The sequence below is a fragment of the Haplochromis burtoni genome, unplaced genomic scaffold (assembly GCF_018398535.1).
Source record: "Haplochromis burtoni strain Fernald_Lab_line unplaced genomic scaffold, NCSU_Asbu1 Contig_455, whole genome shotgun sequence".
Lineage (NCBI taxonomy): Eukaryota > Metazoa > Chordata > Actinopteri > Cichliformes > Cichlidae > Haplochromis > Haplochromis burtoni.
Window position 1 is genome coordinate 23,720 of NW_024582816.1, and position 21,611 is coordinate 45,330.

The following is a 21,611-nucleotide window of genomic DNA, read 5'->3' on the forward strand; positions in this document are numbered from 1 at the left end:
GCTGTCTGTGAGAACGACCAACACAGTTGTTCCCAAGCAAAAGAGGCTCTATTGGCAAATGTTCCTATGGTGGTTGCCAGGAAACCCAAACGATGTGTGTTGCTATGTCCATCTGAGAAACGGGGATGTACCTGAACTCATTTACACCAACTGGTGTCTGCTCCATTCATTTGTAATGACCGGTCATCTTTGACTAGGAACACCAAGATTGTACGAATGTTGGATAAAAACACAAAATTGTATGTAGACTAAAACATTGTGTGTTGAAGTCCTCTTTGCGGACAAAGACATGGAAGCTCAGATCAATTTAAACAGACATTCTTTAGACGTCTTGATGCTCATGCGACATTTCTTTTAGAGATAAAATGTTTAAATCTGTAAAATTTGAACACGAGGGTTGACCCCGTCTCCACACCCAGCTCCTGAACCGATTCTGGACTGAAACGACGCTAACGGCCTGATTTAAAGGTTGGTGGTCAACACACAGAAAACTGGACCCAGCATTAAAGGAGAACATAGTTGGTTTTTATTTAAAGTCTGATTCACTCTTTTCTGAAAGTCTACAGAGAGACAGAAACACAAAAAGCCTTAAAGTAAAGCTCAGATCTCAAACGTGACTACAAATCTGCTGTCAGAGCACAAACCGACGAGGACCCGCCGCCCTGAAGCCTCCCAAACATCTCCGAGTGGAATGTCATCGACGATCCAAGTACATCAAGTAACTCATATGAGAGTCAGCAGAGATCTACGTGGTGAGCTTCTGACACGAAAACAAAGAGGATCTTCTCCTTGACACTTCTGGTCGAATTCGCCCTCACGTTCAGGAATATTTTATCTTTATTATTGTTCAAATACACTTTGTAAATGCAACATGAAAAGCACAATCACACAGAGAACAGACACGTCTCTCTGAAGTCCGCTTTCATAAAATGCCCCACCAGGAAAATAAAAACAGGCTTTCATTTCTTCCTCCTCAGAACTTTATTTTCTAAACATGGAAAACTGTTTCCTGTCGGTTCAAACTGTCAAATCCTGCTCAAGCCTGGCATCCTGATTAGCCAGCTGTCGCTCTAAAATAATGACAGCGTGACGCCACAGATGCCCCCAGATCCAGCATCAGCCCGTTCCCACCGCATGAACCTTCCCGGGAACTCGTTTAGACCTAAAAATCTACTTAAAGATGGACGAGGATCGAGTTTGGCTTGTTGTTTTAAAGCGGTTAAATACGACGGCAAAAATATAAAAACAAGACACCTGCAGTCTAACCTCTGCCTGCATCATTTAATGAAGGGCGAGCCACAGTAACGAAGCGAATAACATCCAGCAGGTCATCATTACCCGGGCCGGGGGAAGGGTTTGAGTTCAGTGCCTCAGTTTGGAAATTAGTATTTATCTTTTTAAACGGTAAATATAGAAACACAAGTGTGCTGATGATACCACACTGAACACTTTATTGTTAGTGGCTGATAAAAACTGAGCCGTGAACTTTATTCAGCTCCTAACGTGATGCGTTTACATCAGATCCTGAGTTTTCCCACAACGTGATCACAAAGTCGAAGCAAACACAGGCCAGCCGATGCTTGAGGGCAGCTTGAGCTCAATGGTTCAACTTCACTGTAGCTCAGAGGTCACAGGACAGAAAAACGTTTCAGTATTCATGAAGAGAAACTGTTTGGTGTCATGGCAACGTTAAATCTGTTTAGGATCCTGCTGCTCACACATAAACATTCCCGTCGTCCGAGCACAGAAAACCGTGACGTCAAAGGTGGCGTACGAGACTTCATTTGAAAGAACATTTTCACGTTCACGCGCAGCCCTGACACCTGGTCACTGGCGGCCTGAACGATGTTTCAGAGGAGAGTTAATGAGCTATCCTGTTTTCCCGTCAGTTTGGAACCTCGCGACTTTTTGGATAAACTAAACAAAACGGTGAAACCTATTTGGGGCTAAATCCTTAGGTTATGAAACAAAGCACACAGACTGCAGATCCAAAGTTTCACGCGGACTCTGTGATGGTTTTTCTTTTCCACAGGTCCGACCCGCCCCCCCGCACTCCTCTGAAAAGTGAAACCTGCAGTAAAGACGTTAATAATTACATGTTTTCAATAAACTGCACTGCTGATTAATAGACGAGTGAAATACTGACGTTGGTGTTTGGAGCTAAAGTTTAATGTTTAAAGCAGACTTTGTTTCCCTGCAGAGCTGCTCGTGATCTATTCTAAGATTTGCTTTCGCAAGGTTTCAGTACTTCTTTCCACTGAAGCGAAAACTATTTTTAAAAAGATATATGCTCTGGTTTTACTGGCGTGAGATCAAACTGGGCTGCAGGTGAACCTTCTTCTTTCAAATGAAGCGAAAGCAACAAGAAGTCCGTTCATCAGCGAGTTAGACGTTTTACATTTTTTCTGAACGACGTTGCAGGTTTGTTAGAAAAAAATCAAATGAATCTTTAAACCCTTAAAGAAGGAAAGGAGAGCAGCAACGGCGAAGGACCATGAGAGCGCCGCCCTTTTTCTGTCAGTCACAGGAAGCTGAGCCGCTCTTACAGGATTGGTTAGAAGCAGCAGGAAACGAAACACTGAAGGAATTTTTAGTCGTCACAAATGATTCACTGATTAAATAAAGAAAATAGATTCTTCATTAAAATAATTTCTTAATTGCTTCATATTTCACTCTGCCTGTGCTGAGCGAGTTACTCAGCGTGTCCTCACCTCCTCACCACCTTCTGCATGTTTTTACTTTTATGTCATTAAACTAAACATTTCTGTATTTTACAGCAAACCGGGAAATATTTTTGGCCTACTGGAACCTGCAGATTAACCAGTAATCAAATACAGTTTTTTAGCTGTTATTTCTTGGTAGCTTTTGAGTCTGGTTAGGGTGGCTTTACACTGAAGGGGGCGGGGCTTCACTCACAGGTTCAATAAAAGCAGAGCTACAGGGTCTCCAGACGCTCCGTTCCATAATAATAATAATAAAAAAACAAATTTGCTGCACAGCCTCGAGCTGCAGTCGTGCTTCTCCAAGAAAGGATAATAGAAAACGTTCTGGGCGAGCTGCATAAAACCAGTGAAGAAGAACGGCAACAAAAACAAACAGTAAATGCAGGTAAGCAAGCAGGGTTACATATTTCCATTTTTTCTTCATTACGTAAAGAAATAACAGGAAGAAGAGGTCAGAGAGGAAGAGAACCCCGAAAATATCCAAGCAGGAAGCTAATAGACATACCTGTATCACCCGGAGGGCGCAAAGCTAAAACGGCTACGAACAAATCACAAAGTACATTTTCTATTTTTTGTGTTTTTTTGTTAATAACTGCAATCTCTTGAAGCTAACAGTGACACTATCCCTACGGTCGACATGGTGTTTATGATCTTTCCTCAGTCTTTCCTGCGATGTTCATCGTGAAGCCACCCCGTCGTCGGGCACCGACACAAGCGGGCGCTCAGCCCGGGAGGCGTTACACCCGGCTTCACAACGTCCAGTCCTGATTCTCACGGCTAAGACACAAGTCCAACTATGGCAATATATATTCATGTATATATTTATATAGCTGAAAACTTTCCTTCCTTCCTTCCTTCCTTCCTTCCTCCCTCCTCAGTAATGAAAATGAATGGAGATCAGAAAGTCCAGTCTTGTTTTGACCCCCCCGTGCATCACCTGGCCTCCCCCCAAACCCGACAACCACATCATTCTGGCTCTCGAACGGCCCCGCTTCAGTCTACAGCGGCGGCGGAGACGCTAAAAACCGGCTCTCCATCGGGACCGAGCAGACGTCCAGGAGGTCGTTCTTTTTTCCGTTTAAATTTTTTTTAATCTTTTTCCAAAGAAAGAAGAAGAAGTTCTTCCAGATGACGAGTTCGTGGAGATGTGGCGTCTGTCCATAACGGGGGGGCAGTGATGTGAAGGGGGGGTGGTTCCTCAATGTTCAGATTTCCACCGGTTGAATGAAACCCGGCGGTGGCGTGGTGCGTGGCACCGCGGTCGAAGAGATCCCGCGCCCTCCGATCCAGGAGGGGCGTCACCGCTCCTTGACAGCCGAGGGGGGTGGGGGTGGTGATTCAGCCTCGTCGGGGGGTCGTGTTGCCTCCCCAGCCTCCACCGTTTCTCGCCGGTTTAATTTGAGTTGGAGCTTGTTTTCGTCAAACATCTGTGGTTTTTTTCCCCTCCGTTTCTCCTGGTGGTGGTTTGTTGACGTCCGGACACAAAGCGCCGCCTCGCGCTGCCGTTCAGTGAGGCGGGTTCATGGCGCCGTGACCTCGCTGCTGCTTCTGCTTCTGCTGCAGGAGGAGCTGCTCCAGCGCCGACGGGCCCGGCTGCATCATGGAGCTCGACCAGATGGACTGTGGGGGAAGGCAGAGGGTTAGCGTGAGGCTAAATCCAGCAGAGGTCGCACAAGGGAGAAAACATCAGCGAGTCAGACGATAAACACAAATCATTTCTTCTCAGGCGTCTGAACTTGTGGGCCTGGTGTTACCTTGAGGCTGTCAAGCAGCACGGTGGAGGACGACTCCTCCATTGGAGAGTCCTGATTGGTCCAGGAGCTGCCCGTCGATCCAGCCTGGTGCCAGCTGCTGTCTGATGCAGAGGAGGCCGCGGTTGGCAGGTAGTCCAGACCGAATCCGCCGACTGCTCCTGAAACACAACGTGACCTTTACTGGCTGTTTATTGGCCCACAGTGTTCGCTTCTTGATCAGCTGCTCCTCTGATAAGAATGTTAAACCATAGACTTTTGTTTTGAAAAAGTTAAACTGAACCAAACAGGGTCAAAATCTAAAGGATCACAGACGGATCACAGACATCAAACGGCTCCGTTAGCAAGAGCATTTTCCAGGCTCACCACTCTTGTTGGCCTTCCAGCAGTCCATTCCCCTGCGGTCCCGGTTGTCCGGAGTCCCGATGGGCCCAAAGTTGGAGAAAGGCATGGCTCCGTGGTTGTGGGTTGGAGGGGAAGAAGGCAGGCTGCTGGGATTGGATGAGTGAGGGGACTGGCTGGCTGGCGTAGAGTGATCTGCCAATCAGAGCACAGTTTCCATTAGCCGCACGTTCCGCCCAGCACAAATTAATATTAATCACATCTCTGTGACGTACCTGAGCTGGCGGGGAGAGAAGGGGACCACGGGGTGCCCTCAAACAGCGTGTAGAGAGACGTCTCCTGGTGCACCATGGGAGCGTCGGGCTTGGAGCTGGGCGGCAGGTTTTTACCGTAGGCCTGACTGAAGATGCTGTTCTGGTTGTACTCCTGCACACAAACACAAGCTGCCGTCAGCCTCGTATTTATCATTATTATGAAGGAAGACTTCAGTGACATCATCTATTGCTAACAAGCTGAGCAAACCACGAGTATTCAAATGTTCACATTTACCATCTGTGAACCGATGCTGTCATTTATTGCCTGCAAACTCTTTGTGTTTGTTCCTCACTGTGGTCGTACCTGCCACTCTCACTTATTTCATTTGACTATTAATCCACCAAAGCAAAGTCACGCAGTCATCATCATCGTTCTTCTCAGGCTGATGGTCTTAAAAACTAAACTCTGCACAAATATAGAGTCTCACAAGAATGTGTGATGGTGTGTGTTTGCATTAAGTAGAGCTGGAGAGGTCAGCAGGACCGAGGCCAAGGCTCTGACCTGCATGGGGAAGCCAGGTATGGGCAGCAGAGAGGACGACTGGCTGATGACCTCGGGGCCGCTGTCCACTCGGGTCTGGTTTGGCAGCTGGAGAGAGAGAAGATGATGACTGACCTCAGATCAGTGCAGGAGTGAGTCATGAAGCTGTTCCACAGTAAAAGCCTCAGGGAGGAGTTTTATTGTGAAGCAGCTGCATCACACATCAAGTAAATCTTTGTGATGTGCAGCTGGTGGTTTCTGAGGTTTCCAAACTGGATCCTTGAAAGTCATTGCAGGAATTTAAATGCGTCGGTAATCAATCACTCAAATCTTAAATACAGCTCTCCTAACTCAAGCCTCACATTTGGAAACCCAAATCGGTTTCAATTGATTTGTTTCTGAAAAAAGGATCCATAATATTTCAGTCTCCAGCTGTTTCCCCGTGTTTCTCTTAAAGTTTGAATACATACAGCATGCGATTACTGAAGCCGCCTCATCCCAGAAAAATCCCCTCCACTGTTAGCTCTCTACTTCTGTCACAAACAAGGCCAGCGTAACACAGACTGAGAATACTTTTAATTAATAAATTCAAGCTCTGCTTCAAAACATTTTTCTACATCTTAGAAGTAAATCAATGAGACTATGAGGCATGTTTCAGTTTGACCTCTAAAGTCCAAGCCCAACATAAACTTGGCTGATCTCTCGTTGTAGATCACCGTCGTGCACCTCAGAGCAGTTTTCAGCTTGGATGAGTTTTACGGCTTTGGGAGGAAGTTCTGTCCTGGTGTATCTGAGCTTCAGTGAGGAGCGCTACAGCTCCAACAACACCATCTTTAAACTTGATTTTCATTTTGAGAAGGGCGGAGTTAACCCTGCACTCTGAGCCGCAGGCGTCAGTTTGACCCTTGGTTCCCTCAGATAGCTCTGACATTAAACTACAAGTCAAAACTGGCACCGTGGAAGACGACTTCAAGGTGCACAACCCCATAAAAGTCAAAGGATGAACACGGCTGGACTTTGCGGCTAAAAACAGTTCGGCTGTAGTTTTTTTTAGTTGAAGCTTTTATAAGCAAGAAAAGGGTGAGTCTGTGATTAAAACACGACTTCCTGGGAGCGATCTAAACATAGCAGCTGAGCTGGAAGGTGTCTAGATACACCTGAGAGGGTGACCTCTGCTGGGAGATCAGCCAAATTCATATCAGGTAAGGTCTATCAAAGGATGATGCTTGCATGCTGGGATGAACTCCTTTGTCCCTCTAAATGTGAGGATTCTGCAGATTGTGACAATAACTAACATCTGGAAATGTGAGCAGCTCTGGTGAGCAGAGGGTGGCTTCAGACTAGATGCAGGGAAGTCAGGGTTTAAGGATGGGGAAGAGTGCTGGGTGAGGAAGACAGGGCTACATACAAATATATTTGGTCCAGGAGCAGTGCTAAGAGGGCCAGCCAAGGCCTGGAAGAAATCAGGAGGCTTAGTAAAGACGAGCTCCTCCTCCTCCTCAAAATCTGCTAGAGTTTTTAACAGGTCAGGAGGTAGAAGAGGCGAGCTCTTGTTGTCCTAGTGAGAGATGAAGCAAGAAGAGGAAGAACAGAAAGAAGAAAGAAAATGAGAGGGGGAAATGTAAAGAACAGAAAACGAAAGAAGGCAAGCCAGTAAGACCGAGGTGGAGAGAAGGGAAGTTACGCTGAAGGCTACCAAAGCTTGCAAGCTGACAGAGAAAAAAGAAAAATCATCACTAAACAAGTCCGAGCGTCTGCTCATGACCAGGTTTCTTTACACATGCGGAAAACTACCACAGAGTTTCTGATATCAGTATAGAGTGAGCTTCAAATTCATCAACCTTCTGTGAGAGGCAGAGGAAAAGAAGAAGTGTGGGTCCATTAAACTTTTCTAAAAACATTTTTATACTGGCAGGAAATTCTTTAAAAATCTAATTTAATCTCATTTAAACCCAGATTACCTGGAAAATGACTGATGTACATAGGGCAGGGCGATATGGCCAAAACTATTTATCACGATATATATTTGAAAATTTGCGATAACGATATAACTGACGATATAATGTCTGCGAGACAAAATGCAACTCCACAACTTTACTAGTGCAAAAAAAACCATCCATTCCTTTTACTTAAACAAGCAGCTGTTTTTATGTGCATTAAAAACTATATAAACATTTAACAGAGCAAATGCAAATTCCTTGCTGAGAGTTTAACCAAAAGGCATTTCCAGTAGAAACGTGCTGACGTATCCTGAGCATAACCATGTATAATATCCACTGAAGTTAAAAAGAGGTGCTTTGCAACATTAAACTGCAGTGTGCAGTACGTGTTTTTCGGACCATAAGGTGCACGGGATTATAAGGCACATTAAGAAAAACAAAGCAGTCAGATAAATCAAACTTTATTAAACTCATTCTTCTTGCTTCCTCCACTTCTGTACCATTGATTCATTAATGTTGAATTCTCTGGCAGCTGCTCTATTCCCATGTTGTTGCAGTATATGAATGACTAACCTCGTATTGTGGATGGATTATCTCAGTTGTTCTCCTGACTGAAGTTTGGTCCGTTTACAGCATCCTGCCATGCGATTGCATTTGTCTCTAACTATCAGGAACCTTCACGTTAATTTTTATCGAGTGGGAAAAAAGTTAGCGTTCGTCCTCCAGCTTCACTGTTTATGTTATGCTAACATAGCTGTGTCGCTAGAGATCACGTAGCACATCATTATATAGCAGCTAGCCCAACTTCAGTAACCCTACAAACGTCACTGCTGTTTAGTTTCCTGTCTTCATTTATGTTGGAAGTGATAGCAGAGCTGTACGTTTGAATGCTTCAGAAATCTCTCAGTCAGAACATGCTATATCATGCTTAGGTAACTAGCGAAACTAGCGAGCTAACTTCTGCTAGCTTCCTGCTAACTTCTAACTCCGTTAAATGTAATAACTTTTGTTTTCATGGATGCCTGGAAGTTAAACTTCATAGTTTCACCTGGTAAAGCAGCAATGCTGATCGTTTTATTAAAGATGAAAGAATTTAGACAATTTTAAATTCTCAGTGATGCTCGTTTGACTTCGGGACTTTAAAGGATGGAGTTTAGGACCCAGATTACTCCCAGATTTACGAGCACCTTGGTCCAACAAATACGGCAATAACGATGGCCGCTTGCATGTTGTACAAAGAAAAAAAGTGCTTTGTTGTGTATCTGACGGACAAACACCAAACCAGTTAAGTTGCACCATTTTTACAAAACAATTCTGGCTCATCCATTTCACTCAACAATCTACTTTCCCCGTTCACATTCTCCGTTACCGTGCGTTCTCCGTGCTTTTTCGGCACTGTGCGTGCGCGTTTTACCCATATTCTATCGCGATATGTCATTTTCTTATCGTTGCCTAGCTTTGTACCAGTATTACCGTGAATGGTATAATATGGCCCAGCCCTAGATGTACATATAAGCCAATCAAATTTCTCCATTTACTTTGTAATGTGTAGCTATGGAGAAGCCATGTTTTATTGAAACACACCGACACAAGTAATCACGCCTCTCTTTTCCTTCTTGAGGAATTAATGCGATACTTAAATATTATGTGCGATATATAAATAATATTTAAATAGTACAAACGTGACTTTTGGCAAATTTTAACAGCCTGAATCAGGAGAAACGATTACTGCAACAACAGTTACACCCAAGTTTAGATTTAGATTTTAGTTCATCTAAAAAAATAAATAAAAAACCAAAGTTAAAAGAAAAAAAAAAAAAAAAAAAAAAGGAAAATAAAGAAAAAGAAGCAGAAAAGGCAAAAAGCAGCAAAACAAACTCCTCCCTCTGCGTCTGCTGACAGCAGCTCACCTCAAACGGGGGTCCCCGGGGCCCATCCTGCTCTGAGCAGATACCCCCCGGCGATGGCCTCTTCATTCTGTCGGCCAGCACAGCCAGGCTGTCTCCGATCCTGTAAGACGAGTCCCAGTAGAAGTCCTGTAACTTCACGTCGGGGTACTTCATCTTCTTGTCCATGCTGGAGACCTGAGCCGACGACTGCAGCTGGTGCTCGTACATCTTCAGAGGATCCTGAGCTGCCATGTAGAAGGCCTGCTGCTGCTGCTTCTGCTGCTGCGGCTGCTTGATGGGCATCTGCATGGGAGACACCTTCTGCAGGGCCGCCTGGGCCTGGTTCCACATGTGACTCGACTGCTCCTGGACCTGCATGTACTGCTCAGGGCGGGAACACAACGAGAAGGAAACATCAGTCACTGCGTGGACAGTTCAAATCTGAGGCGCTCACACTCAGATTTCCATGTTTTTGATATTTTGAGACCTGAAACCAAGTTACATTTAATGGATGTAAAGAGAGTAAAACACGCTGAGGTAAACAATGAGCTGCCTCAGTGTGAGAGCCTGGGAGGGGTCAGCACAGAGACAGAGGAGAAACGAGGCACGCTGGTTGTGCTCAAGTTCATTAGTGATGCTCACTAAAAGCTGTGAGCAGGAAAGAGGCACTCTGAGCATAAACATCACATTTCACTAAAAAAATGGAAAAAGAAGTGTTTCAGCCGCGAGTCTTTCAAACAGGAATCAGTTTAGGAGCCGAGTTAATCGCTCTTTCAGCTGATGACTCGTGCTCAATCAAATCACTGAAACAAAGGTAGTGACAGTCATGTGACCTCACCTGCTGCAGTCCCGGGTGGTGAGGTGGACTCTTTCCCATCCCAACCTGCTGGACTGGTTTGGTGGGTGACTGCTGCTGACTCATCGTCAGCTGGACTGACTGCTGCAAGGCCTGCTGGGAGGGAGTCTGAGTCTGGCCCTGCGGAGCCTGGGAAGGGCCGTGTCCCGAGGATCCCGGCCCCTGACCGGGCCCCGGCCCCGAGGGCCTCTGCTGACTGTAGGGAATGTGAGACTGCTTCCCAGCTTGGACCTGGGTGCCCGCCTGGGTGTGGACAGGCTGCTGGAGGAAAGGCCCTGGGACGGACACACCGGTGGAGAAGGTGAAGCCCGGATTCACCTGGAGTCCAGGGAAGGCCACGGGAGAAGGGATCACATAGGCTGAGGGAGGGAAACCTGCAGAGGAAGCGATCGGGATCAGAGTTTGGAGCCACAGAGACAACAGAGATGAAGCTCACGGACAACAAAAAAACAACAAAAAAAAGTTTGGACGAGCTCAGTGGTTCAAACCCAGGCTGAGCCCCTCTGTGTGAAGTCTGCAGATTCTGCATGTGGCTGTGCACCTTTTCGACAGAAGCTCTGGTCTTTCCCACCACTGAACATGCAAAAATCACCCTAATGGTGCCTCTGGGACCAGTTCAAATTTAAAGTTTAAATTTAAAGAAAAAGGTCCAAACGTACCGGGTCTGCTGGGCAGAGGCGGGAAGGCTCCTGGATGATGGATTGGGATGAACTGGGATGAGCAGGTGGTTTGAGTCTGAGTGACAGGAGTCTTCTTAGCCTCAGACACCGGAGTCTTCCTCAGCTCTGTCTGTGCCTTCACCTGAGCGAAAGGAAACGCATCATCACGCCGGCTCAAACCTGCAGCTTCGTCAGTGAAAATATTTCAGCGTCTCTACCTGTTTTCCAGCATCGGCCGTTTTCTCATGGACGCTCTTCTTCAGCTCGCTCTTCCTCTTACCGTCCCTCTTCAGCTCTGTTTTCCCAGCGGCCCCGTTGCCTTTGGAGAAGTCTCGGCGCTCCTTGCCACCATCTTTCTGATGGTGGTTCCTTGTGGGGTCACGGCTCTGCTCTCTGGGTTTGATGTTCTCTTTGAAGGTGACCACTGGACGGTCGCTGCTGTCGGGCCACGAGCTCTGAGTCTTCCCCACCGAAAGCACGGACTTCAGGCCGGAATTCCCGCCGTCGTTGGCCGTCTGCTCGCCATTCAACGACTCCTGCAGCACGGGTACCTCCTTTTCCTGCGGCTCCTCAATGGCCTCTTCTGGAATGTCAGTCATGAAGACGAGGAGGCCATCCTCGCTCACTCTGCACTGGATCAGTCTGCAAAGGGGAAACAGCCATGACACACCAGTCCGTACACAGCACGGCGTCACAGAGCGGAGTAACACTCACCCCGGCTGGCTGTCAGCCACCCATTTGCCCAGGCTGATGAGTCGCTGGTGTCGGGCATGCACCGGCAGGCCGTCCCGGTCCACCAGGATGCCCTGATGTCCTTTGGTGAAGTCCAGACACCTGAAACACAAACACACATCAGAACATCTGCGCTGACCAAACACTTTAAACAATCACCAAGAGAGGGAGGCGAGTCGTCACCTCAGAGCAGGACGGAGAGCCAAGAAACCCTGCAGCTCAAACTCCTCAGGCAGGGGTGTGACTGTGGAGAAAACAAACATCCTAGAATCAAGAATGAACTTTGTAAAAAAATTAACCAACGCGTTCGATTAAAAGTTAAAAAACAAATGTTTTGGTTTATTCAGACAGGATTTAAACTGTGAGGGTCGCAGGTTAAACTGCTGCAGTGCTAACAGTGACCGAAGGGACTTCACTTCCTGTGAACCTCTTTGTATCAAAACTGGCTGAAAATGCAGCAGATGCACAACAGGGGGCGCCCGTGAACTAGCTCACTGTTCACAAGCTCACTGTTCACAAGCAAAGGACTTTTTTTCCCCATTCGCCCATAAAACGCCAGCATTCTGCTAATGCACGCCGACTAAAGATTTAGAACAGGACGCCGTCCCATGATGGCGCCCGTTTGCTGGTTTTGATGGCTGAAGGTGATGCCGTCTGGAAGCAGCACATCTGGAGGATGCTGTAAAGCAGCTTGTGGTGCTTTGATGTTTCCTAATACTTCTCTAAAATTTGAGGAAAGATTCCAGATTCAAAATAATTACTCCAAGAAACGTGCAGAGTGGCAGTCATGGAGTCATTATAAGAGGATTTATTCTGTGAACACAGCCTTTTGTTTTATTGTCAACTTTAACCTGGAGAATGAAACTGTAGTGAGATGAAAGCACGCTAGCAGCAGCAGTTTTCCTGCTTTCTCAGTGATCTGTCACTTACTAAGGCGACGTTTGCGTATTTTACAGCGGTCGGTGTGAACAGGAATAACAGAACAGTCTGAGCTCGTCTGCTGTGTGTAAGAATCAAAACGTAACCTAAAGTTACAAAGTAGTTTCCAGGAAATTAGGAGCAGATGTCCCACCTGAGGAGCAGGACAGGTCGTCCTCTTTGGGCTGGAAACTGTTGAGAATGGACACGAGCCAGGGCCAAACGCTGAGAGAGAGGAAGAGGATGCAGAGTTACAGCTTCAGTACAAAACTCTGCTGATTAAGAGAGAGAAAGTGGGCAGGACTTACTACTGCCGTTTAACAAGAGCGGCCTCGTGGAAGACGCTGGGCCTCAGTTTGAGCCAGTCCAGCGACACCTTGATGGCCGGCAGCGGGCACTCGCCCATGATCTCTTCCCCGCGGTTCTTGTTGAGCAGCACGCGGCTGCACATGACGCCCAGGAAGGACACTGAGGAGACAGTTTTGAGCTGTTGTAGGTTACACGTATGAGTCGCTGTACTTCTAATAAACGTAAAAGCCACCATATAAATCTGACATGAGTATCATTCAAACAAAGCAGGAGCCGTCCACGACTCCATCCATGTAATCGGTCATTAACAGTTTTCGGTTCTTACTGAAAAGGCCGAGGAGCTGGAACCAGCTGATCTGCTGCTCGCTGCTGTAGCTCTGCTCGCTGCCGTCAGCCGTCAGGTCTCTGAGGTGGTGCAGCTCAAACAGGTTAATGACGGTGATGTGGACGAGCTGCTGAGAGCTGAAGGCTTTCTGCAGGATCAGCCTCTGCACACGCAAACACACAGCAACACCCGTGTCATACAAACGGACTCGCACAGATTTGCACGTCGCGGTGCATCAAACAGCGTTTAGTTGTACCTGAAACTGCTCCTCCAGTTTCTCTCTCAGGCCGTCCAGCTTGTCCAGACTCTTACTCAGGTAGACGTGACCGTGAAACTTGATGAAGGCCTTGATGAAATCGGACACGCTCCACTTGGTTTTCACTTCATCGCGACTGCAGGACCACAGAAGGAGGATTTAACAGAGCGGAAATGAGACATCGTCACACTTCGAGACAGTTTAAAGAGTTTGGTTTTCCCTTTTCAGATGAACTCTTAGATCATTTCCTTTGACTCTACAGCGGGTGAAATAGTGTTTGTGCTGTGAGCTAGTACCTCTCCAGAGCCTTGGACAGCGCCTTCTGCAGGTTGGTGGAGGCTGCTGGGAAGGGGAACTTGACTGCAATGCTGCGGCAGTAATAGAAGATGGTGGTGAGGTGGTCTCCTTTAGAGGAGGCCAGGATGGCCAGCTGGTTGTAGGGCTGACCTGCAGGAGACACGGAGAGGCAGCACATGAGCAGGGAAGAACTACAAACATGGCTGCTTCTCGTCATTATGAATACCAAACACCAGAACACACATATCATTTCTTTAGATTATATTATTCAGTATCAGTGTTTTACAGCAGAGCTTTTAAATGTCAGTAATTCATCTTTAACATCAGCTGTCCCTCACATGTGACACTATTTACAAGAGGCAGAGTGGTAACTATAGCAACCCCAGCATAATTCAACCACATTTTTTTCTCAGTACTTGAAAGCTGCAAGAATTACGCGCGTATGACATTTAGATGAAACGACTCAGTGTTTGAATGTGTTTAGAGCTCAGCTGATAAAGGGACAGATTTCCAAAAACAGCAAAATCTAAAAGCCAGTTAAAGAAAACGTGCGGGCACTCACCGTTAGATGGAACCAGCTGAGCTGCGTGCCGGTAGTAGGACTCGGCCTGGCTGGTCTGGTTACGATATCGAGCTGAAAGACAAAGACGAAGAAAATAAGCTCTGAAAAATCAGCCCTGATATTCCTAGTCAGGAATATCAGGGCTGATTTTTCAAATGAGCTTCCCGTTTGCCGCTCACGAACGGGAAGCTTTTCTCACCGATGTCTCCGAGATGGACGAGGCAGTGCTGGCAGATGTAGGAGCAGGAGCTGGGCTGAGGGGTGACGATGGCGCTGGTGTTGCTCTGCTTATTGCTGATGATGCCGAGCTGAGACGACTTCACGCGGCAGGGCAGGTCCACGTTGAACACGGTGCACAGCTCCTGCAGTAACTGGAACACGGCAGACACAGTGAGACGTCGTTTGAATGGTTTACATCGGTGGTGATGTGGGGCTTTAACTGCATTCACTTTGTCTGTGTGTTAGCAGGATTACTCCAAACAAAAATCCTCCCAGAGGCGGAGCCTAGACCAGCTTAGAAGTGACTGCAGGGATTATTTCTTTAGAGCAAAACTGGACATTTTTTCATAACTTCACAAACACAAATACAAGATGAGCCTACCTGTGTGTAGAAGCCACTGGCAGCTTCCAGAAACAGCGACAGGTTGGCCTGGACCTCGCTGCGGTTGGGGTTGGCTCGGTTCTTGGCCTGGCTCTGAAGCGTGGTGATCTGGTTCTTGAAAGCATGATTCCACCTGCAGGCAGAGAGAAACCCACATCAGGACCCAGATGATTGGTAAAGGGACCCTGACTGGCCAATCAGCAGCACGTAGTCGGTTGACGTCACATTTTCGGATCAGCTCACAGCGCTTCGAACAAATACATCCTAAAAAGTACCAGCTCCTTCTGCCTGATGGAAAAGCCCACAAACTGAGTCGAGGGCTATATTACTGCCTTTTTATGTGATAAACTGATCTTTGGTGTCAACACATCAAACATTCTAAATATTCCAACAAACTTTTGGCTTCGTGAGAATTTCTGCAGTAACCAACAAGGAGCGACAGGCTTCCAACAACTTACTTCACAGACCCCAAATATTAAAAACAGTCTCCAGGTTCTCATATATCAGACATCTGTGTGTGTCTGGAAGCTGTGACGATGTGTTTTATTGGTGGAGCTGAACTGGGGGCAGGAAATGACAGTTTAGCAGGACTGCGCGAAACACAATCGACACATCTGTCCATTATTACGACTGATGATCCACCCACAGCTGCAGGCGGAGACGTGACCTGTAGCTGCGATACATCAGTCAAAGCTTCACACACTGACTGCGCGCTGAATACATCAACACCGAGGGAACAAAGTGGACTCTGCAGATTCATGGATGTCGGACCTCCTCTATCATCATGCTGTAACCATGGTGACACCATGCGGTCCAAAAGCTGAGCTCAGTTTGTCTTCAGTCACACATTTATTATCACCACTTAGCCACCAAATGTTGCATTAATGTTAAAGGATGTTAGAAACTGAGCTCTGCAGCTGATTTGGTCTCCATCAGCTCCACCAGCGACTCTGAACCTGCCTGCTACGAAACACTAATAGCGAGCGACTCCCGTTCACACTTTTTGAACCAGGTTATTCTAGAAAGACTTTCTTGTAGTTTTTTTTACTGATACCTGTAGATTATTGCTCGTTATTTCCCTTCACTCGTGTCCTTTTTCTCTGCAGTTACAGCAACACAGAAAAAATCCAAACTGGTCTAAATTAATTGAACTGAAATTGCTGGAGAAAATTATGTTGTGTGATGCAGAGCGGAGGAGGGGCGGCTTACAGGTCCTGCTCCACCTTCTTGTCCAGAGCATACTCCAGGTCTGTCACCAGCATCTTCTGGTAAAGGTCCTGCAGGGCCTGCCGCGACGTCCACACCTCTGCTGCCCCCAGCTTTGAATCTACACACACACACACACACACACACACACACACACACACACACACACGGTTTAAGGACAGCACCAAAGCAAAGTGGTTCTGATGGAAATGTAAAAGACTAATCTGAGACTTTAACAGTGAAAACACAGGAAACTGCTTCAGTTCAAATGTGGTGGTTTATACGTTTGCTTGGGGAGAAAGGGTGCTGGTTTGATTCCAGTCAGAGACACGAATCCACTTTACGTTGGGTCAGGAAGGGCATGCGGCCTCACACTGCCAAATCAAACACAAGCTACCCCCTGGGAGACCCCCTGTGATGAGGGAGCAGCTGAAAGTCCCTATAAATACTTGATACACTGTCTCTGAGACACAGGAGCTTATTTTCGAAACCGAGCAGAACCTTCTTGCGAGTGCTGATGACATTTGTGCAACTTTAAACTTCCTGTCACGGGCAGACGGGGGAGCCTAACATCTCAGAAACAACAACTAGCAGCACGTGCTTTTGTACGTGACCACACAAAGGAGATGCTACAAGCACGAGAGGGCGAGCTGTCAAACATATGGCCTTGGGACCAGAACCATCCCACCAAGCGGTCCAATCAGGAAAAACCACTTTGGAAAGACTGTGACCAACTGGAAGCCAAGAATCCAAAAATACAACAAAGAAGATGTGTGGAGCAGTTCAGATCCTCTATGAGGCAACAATGGGACAACATTCCTTTCCCAAACATCCAGCAGCTGCTCTCCTCGGTTTCCAGCCGTTTATAGACTGGAGTTAAAAGCAGAGGGATGCTACGCAGCGGAAACATGGCCCTGTCCCAACTTTAATTACACCTGCTGCTGCCCTCAAATTCAAAATGAGCTCATTTAAAGTTTTCTCACTTTAGAATTTGACAGAGTCACATTTTTGGGATTTTATGCACCTGCAGGAGAGCAAAGCATCATATGTCACCTGTTTTACACACAGTGAACGTCTGCCTGATTCTTCATTGTTTTTCTTCTTCACATTTTTATTTATTTGAATTCTTCTGTTTAATTTTTGTCATGCATGACACCTGCATCTCTGTTGGACACGCCCCTCCCTGTAGCTGGAGGACGTGTACATGGATGTATATGATTGGTGGAGTAGAAAACACAACACAACCAATCTGATCTAAAGTGTAACAGAGATGAGTATTAATGACTATTTACATTATCTGCACCCAAGAGCTCATTGTTTATACTAAATTCTGGCAAAAGTCACCTTGATGACAGCAGACACACAGTTTGAAGCCTTTATGACAAAAACAGCATCAATCCAAGAGTCTGAAATGTTAATAAACTCCAGCCATGATGGCGTCCAGCATCTCCGTGTTCCTGCGCCGACTGAAAACAAAGAGATACTGACATGCCTCCAGATAAAAACATGCAAATGAACCATCATAACCGAGCTCGGGCTCACTGGAGGCGGCTCAGCTAGACAAACTGGAAGGTTTCCAGTCATCGTGAGAAGCCGCTGCTCTGCTTTAAAATCAGGCTGAGGCAGCAGGTCTAATAGATTCACTGGACTGCTGTAAGACCAAACAACGACTTCAGCTTCAACCAAACTGGAAGTAACACGGCGTCTGTGTTGATTACAGCTGTGGTCTGGTAACAGATGATTTTCCTGGTGTCTGAGCCAAGACGTTCTCCTCCTTCCTTCTGATGATCGTTTGTTGCAGTTACAGATGACTCTCTGAAAGCTAATGTAGGATTTGTGTTTGTGTAGCTCTGTGGTTACACACTCACAGAGGGAACTGAAGCTACAGAGGCGTAGTTATGTGCAGTCATTCAAAAAGCCAGCTTCAAGCCCGGCTGTGATGACCTGTGCTATGAAGGGAGAATACTAATTGGTTGACTGGTTTTGGCGGATAATGTCCTGACCACACGGACTGTGTACCTGCCGGCAACCAAAGCCTGCTCAACCCTGACTGAACCACAAACTAGAAATCACCTGGTGCCAAAAAACAACACATTCTAGACATTTTTCTGTTTTACTTGTGGATCAAATGCTTATTAACCAGGAGCTGCATCTGTATTTGTCTGTTTTCTCTAACTCGTAATATTTAGCTGAGCTACAGCTTTACGTTGCTAAAACACTGATTTAGTTCTTTTTAGCATGAAGCCTGCAAGTGAGCCCCAGACCTCCAAGTCCCCCCAAAAACAGCAGATTCCCAATGTGTGTGCAGGCTCCGCGTAATAATAACTGCAGAGCGACAGGAGCTCAGTCACACCATCAGCTGAGCTGGTCCAAAGAACTGAAACATTTCATCACATCAGCAAAATAAGGAACCAGCAGGGTTTGTTCTCCCTGAGGCTCTTCAAAGAAACGTTCACCTGTGCTCACGCTTTCATTTAAAGCTCGCGTCTCTGTTTCAGCTTACATACCTCACAGCTTTGTGATGCACATAAGTCTCTTAAACAGAAATCATCACTTTGAATCAATCTTTGAGTTTTAACTATCGTTCATCTAAAGTAAACTAAATAAGTGTGAATTAAATAAACCCTGGCGTCGTCGTTTACAGAGAGGTGAAAGGAAAGAAGTGACGAAGGGCTATCTGTCAGCGTACACGCCGACCCGCTCGATACAGGCCGGTGAGTCAAAACTGCTGGAAGTCCGTCTGCTTCCCTTCACCTTGGTTTTAAAGCAGGTGCCTCACACACATCAGCAGCACTTTAACCACCAATTTTCATCCAATTTGCATTTTTCCATTTCATTGATGACAAAAAGAAAGTGCAGAGCCGCTCGTCTCAGCAAGCTACACACCACAGCGGGACGCTTTCAAAGTTAATGTCAGATATAAAAATATATATATATAGTTCAATAAAAAAAAACTGAATAAGTAACAATTTTTGTAGTTTCTGGAGGTTTCTGCTGTAACAGGAATTTACCAACTTTTTTAATTCTGCTTTCCAACTTTTAGTATTTTTCAAAGATGATTTAAGAAAACTTCTATTTATTTATTTATTTATTAGCCCACACAAATGGCAAGAAAAACAAATAAATAACAAAGACTTGACATAACTGGGGAGAGCACAAATTACTGAGAGAAAAGCTGAAGGCTGAAGTTTCAGCTTGTTACATCTTCTCTTTTCACAGCGTACGGTCTAAATACCTTCATAACTCACCTTCTAAAACAAAGATTCACATCAAGACTTCTGCATAAATGACCTTTTAATTGTGTTGCCTTCCAGCTGTTTATGCACACTGAGTGTCTTAAAAAGCATCTATAAATAAAACGTATCATCAACATTATTATTCTTACTACACTTAATGCCTTTTAAACACACGAGTTACCCAGTGGGTGTCTGACCTGATGCCTGTATTGCGAGGCGGGTTCGGAGCTTACTGAGGTACCTGCAGGTTTAACCCTGAGTTTTGTTATGAAGGAGGTTCACATCTTACCAGGATACATCACCATGGCAACTTATGCTGCAGACCTGACCTGCTCTGGAGTAGATCATGTCTGAGATAAGAAACCAAGTGGTTTAAAATCCTTGCATACTGACCATTCAGATCCATGAAAACAACTTTACCATTCCTCAGAGCTCAGTGTGCAAACAGGAGGAGCGGAAACTTTAAGGAAGTCTAAAGTTCAAATTCTCAGAAGAAGCTTGTTGACATTTATTATAAAAAAAAAAAAAAAAAAAAACTGGCTATAAACGGGGAACCATTTACACTTTATTACCTCATATCAGATTTGTAAGCAGGCTGAGTCTATGTTTGAATTCTGTTTCATTTTCATTGGTTCCTCTCAGAGCATTAAACACAACCAGCACTGCAAAGGAAACAATAAACCTGTCTCACACACATCTAAACATTCACTTTGTGGAGCAGCTGTAATCCGATCCTCCCGTGTCTTCATGTCTGTTAACTTGCACAGTCGACACTTTTGCAGGTTCTCTTTCCTGGCTTCAAATAAACTAAACTTTATTAACATCTTAAAAGCCAAGTCCACAAAACTTACAATCCTACAGAGGTTTCCTTTCACACATATGCTCATTCTGATGCCTTCAGAGTGAAATGTGTTTAATATCGTATGTGCATCTCATAGTTTAGTTTTCCCTTTCCATCGCTCTGCTCCCAGCAGATCTCTCCATGTTTCTGATTGGTCAGATGCTCTTACTCGTTTGTCTGAACGATGAAGGACTGACCCAGGCTGACTTATCAAGCTTTTAACCACCTCTCAACCTAACTGATGATCTCAGGTTCAATGAAGCCACATTAAGAAAAGTTATCCTCAGACTGCTGAACCTGCCTGAACTGCAGGCCTCCAGAGATGAGCAGGTGAAGGATGAACAGGTGTGTGAGTAAGCGGCGGTGGGGACTTACCTGTCATGTCAGCTTTCAGGGCCTCTGCCTGTCTGCTCGGATGTAAACAGAGAACAGGAGGTTAGAGGCGCGAACACACACAAACACACACAGAGCATGACAACCTGACAGCACCTGTCTCCAGTCATAACAAAGCCTCATACAGCACTTCCTCATTACTGACGATCCACAGATACTACGGAGGCTGCTCCGCCCGTTATCGCTTCATTAAAGCACTAACAGCTCAGATTAAACGTCGTCAGCACGGCACGGAACAGATATCGGGCTCAGCCTACTTCCTGGATACAAAAACTTAGCAATACAAATAGATTTTCGTTACAAACCCGCCCGCTGATTAACGACCACGCGCTGTTTATTAACACATGTGTACATAAACCATCGGCACAAACACTTAAACATGCTGATGAAGTAAAGCTGAAGGAGGCTGGTGTGTGAATAGATGCCCAGAGTTCATATGTGACAACCTCAGAAAGGAAATGCTAACATGACATACGCAGGTGGACGCTAGCTAGCGAGCTAAAGCTAGCAACAACACAGTGGGAAACGTATGGCGGGTAAACGCTCATCTGGCCTTAAATTAGCACACCAAACATCACACCTGTGCGCAGCTGAGTGTGATTTAAATAAATAATCCACATCTCAGACTAAAGGAGCGTGAGGCGGCGACATGCGGAGGCGCCGATTGTTTGTTGATGTATGAAGCTAACAGCTAACATTAGCTAAGGGGGTGGTCCCCGGAGCAGCTAGCTCCTGACATACTAAAAGCTGAGCCAAACAAGCCTCCTGTCGGGTCAAAACGTCCGGTTCTGACCGCTCTTGGGCCACCGAACGACGGACAGAGCGCTCCGCGGTGAACTTACCGGAGGTACTGGGCGCAGAGGTTCATCCTGCCGGATCACCAGTCTCTCAGACAACGACTGGTCCCGATGCTAACGTTCCTCCCGGCGCCATATTGTTCCTGTCTGACCCACACAGGGCCGCTGAGGTGGAGGAGGAGG

At 46.1% G+C, this 21,611-nt stretch overlaps 1 protein-coding gene across 3 annotated transcripts; it reads right to left on the reverse strand.

Moving 5' to 3' along the window:
- Nucleotides 1-503: 503 nt before the first annotated feature.
- smg7 (SMG7 nonsense mediated mRNA decay factor) lies at nucleotides 504-21,588 on the reverse strand. 3 transcript variants are annotated; one of them, XM_005945799.2, is made up of 23 exons: nucleotides 21,474-21,588; nucleotides 20,614-20,645; nucleotides 16,165-16,282; nucleotides 14,956-15,088; nucleotides 14,554-14,725; nucleotides 14,355-14,426; nucleotides 13,792-13,942; nucleotides 13,496-13,631; nucleotides 13,240-13,402; nucleotides 12,914-13,073; nucleotides 12,760-12,830; nucleotides 11,871-11,931; nucleotides 11,670-11,789; nucleotides 11,174-11,597; nucleotides 10,956-11,097; nucleotides 10,279-10,670; nucleotides 9,462-9,821; nucleotides 7,020-7,169; nucleotides 5,633-5,719; nucleotides 5,092-5,242; nucleotides 4,841-5,011; nucleotides 4,478-4,635; nucleotides 504-4,343 (listed from the first exon to the last, which is right to left on the reverse strand). In XM_005945799.2, the coding sequence occupies exons 1-23, from the start codon at nucleotides 21,497-21,499 to the stop codon at nucleotides 4,230-4,232; spliced, it is 3,564 nt and encodes a 1,187-aa protein (XP_005945861.1). In that variant the 5' UTR covers nucleotides 21,500-21,588; the 3' UTR covers nucleotides 504-4,229. The 3 variants fall into 3 exon arrangements, with proteins under 3 accessions (XP_005945861.1, XP_005945864.1, XP_042069507.1); XM_005945802.2 differs by lacking the exon at nucleotides 7,020-7,169; XM_042213573.1 differs by lacking the exons at nucleotides 5,633-5,719; nucleotides 7,020-7,169.
- Nucleotides 21,589-21,611: the final 23 nt, after the last annotated feature.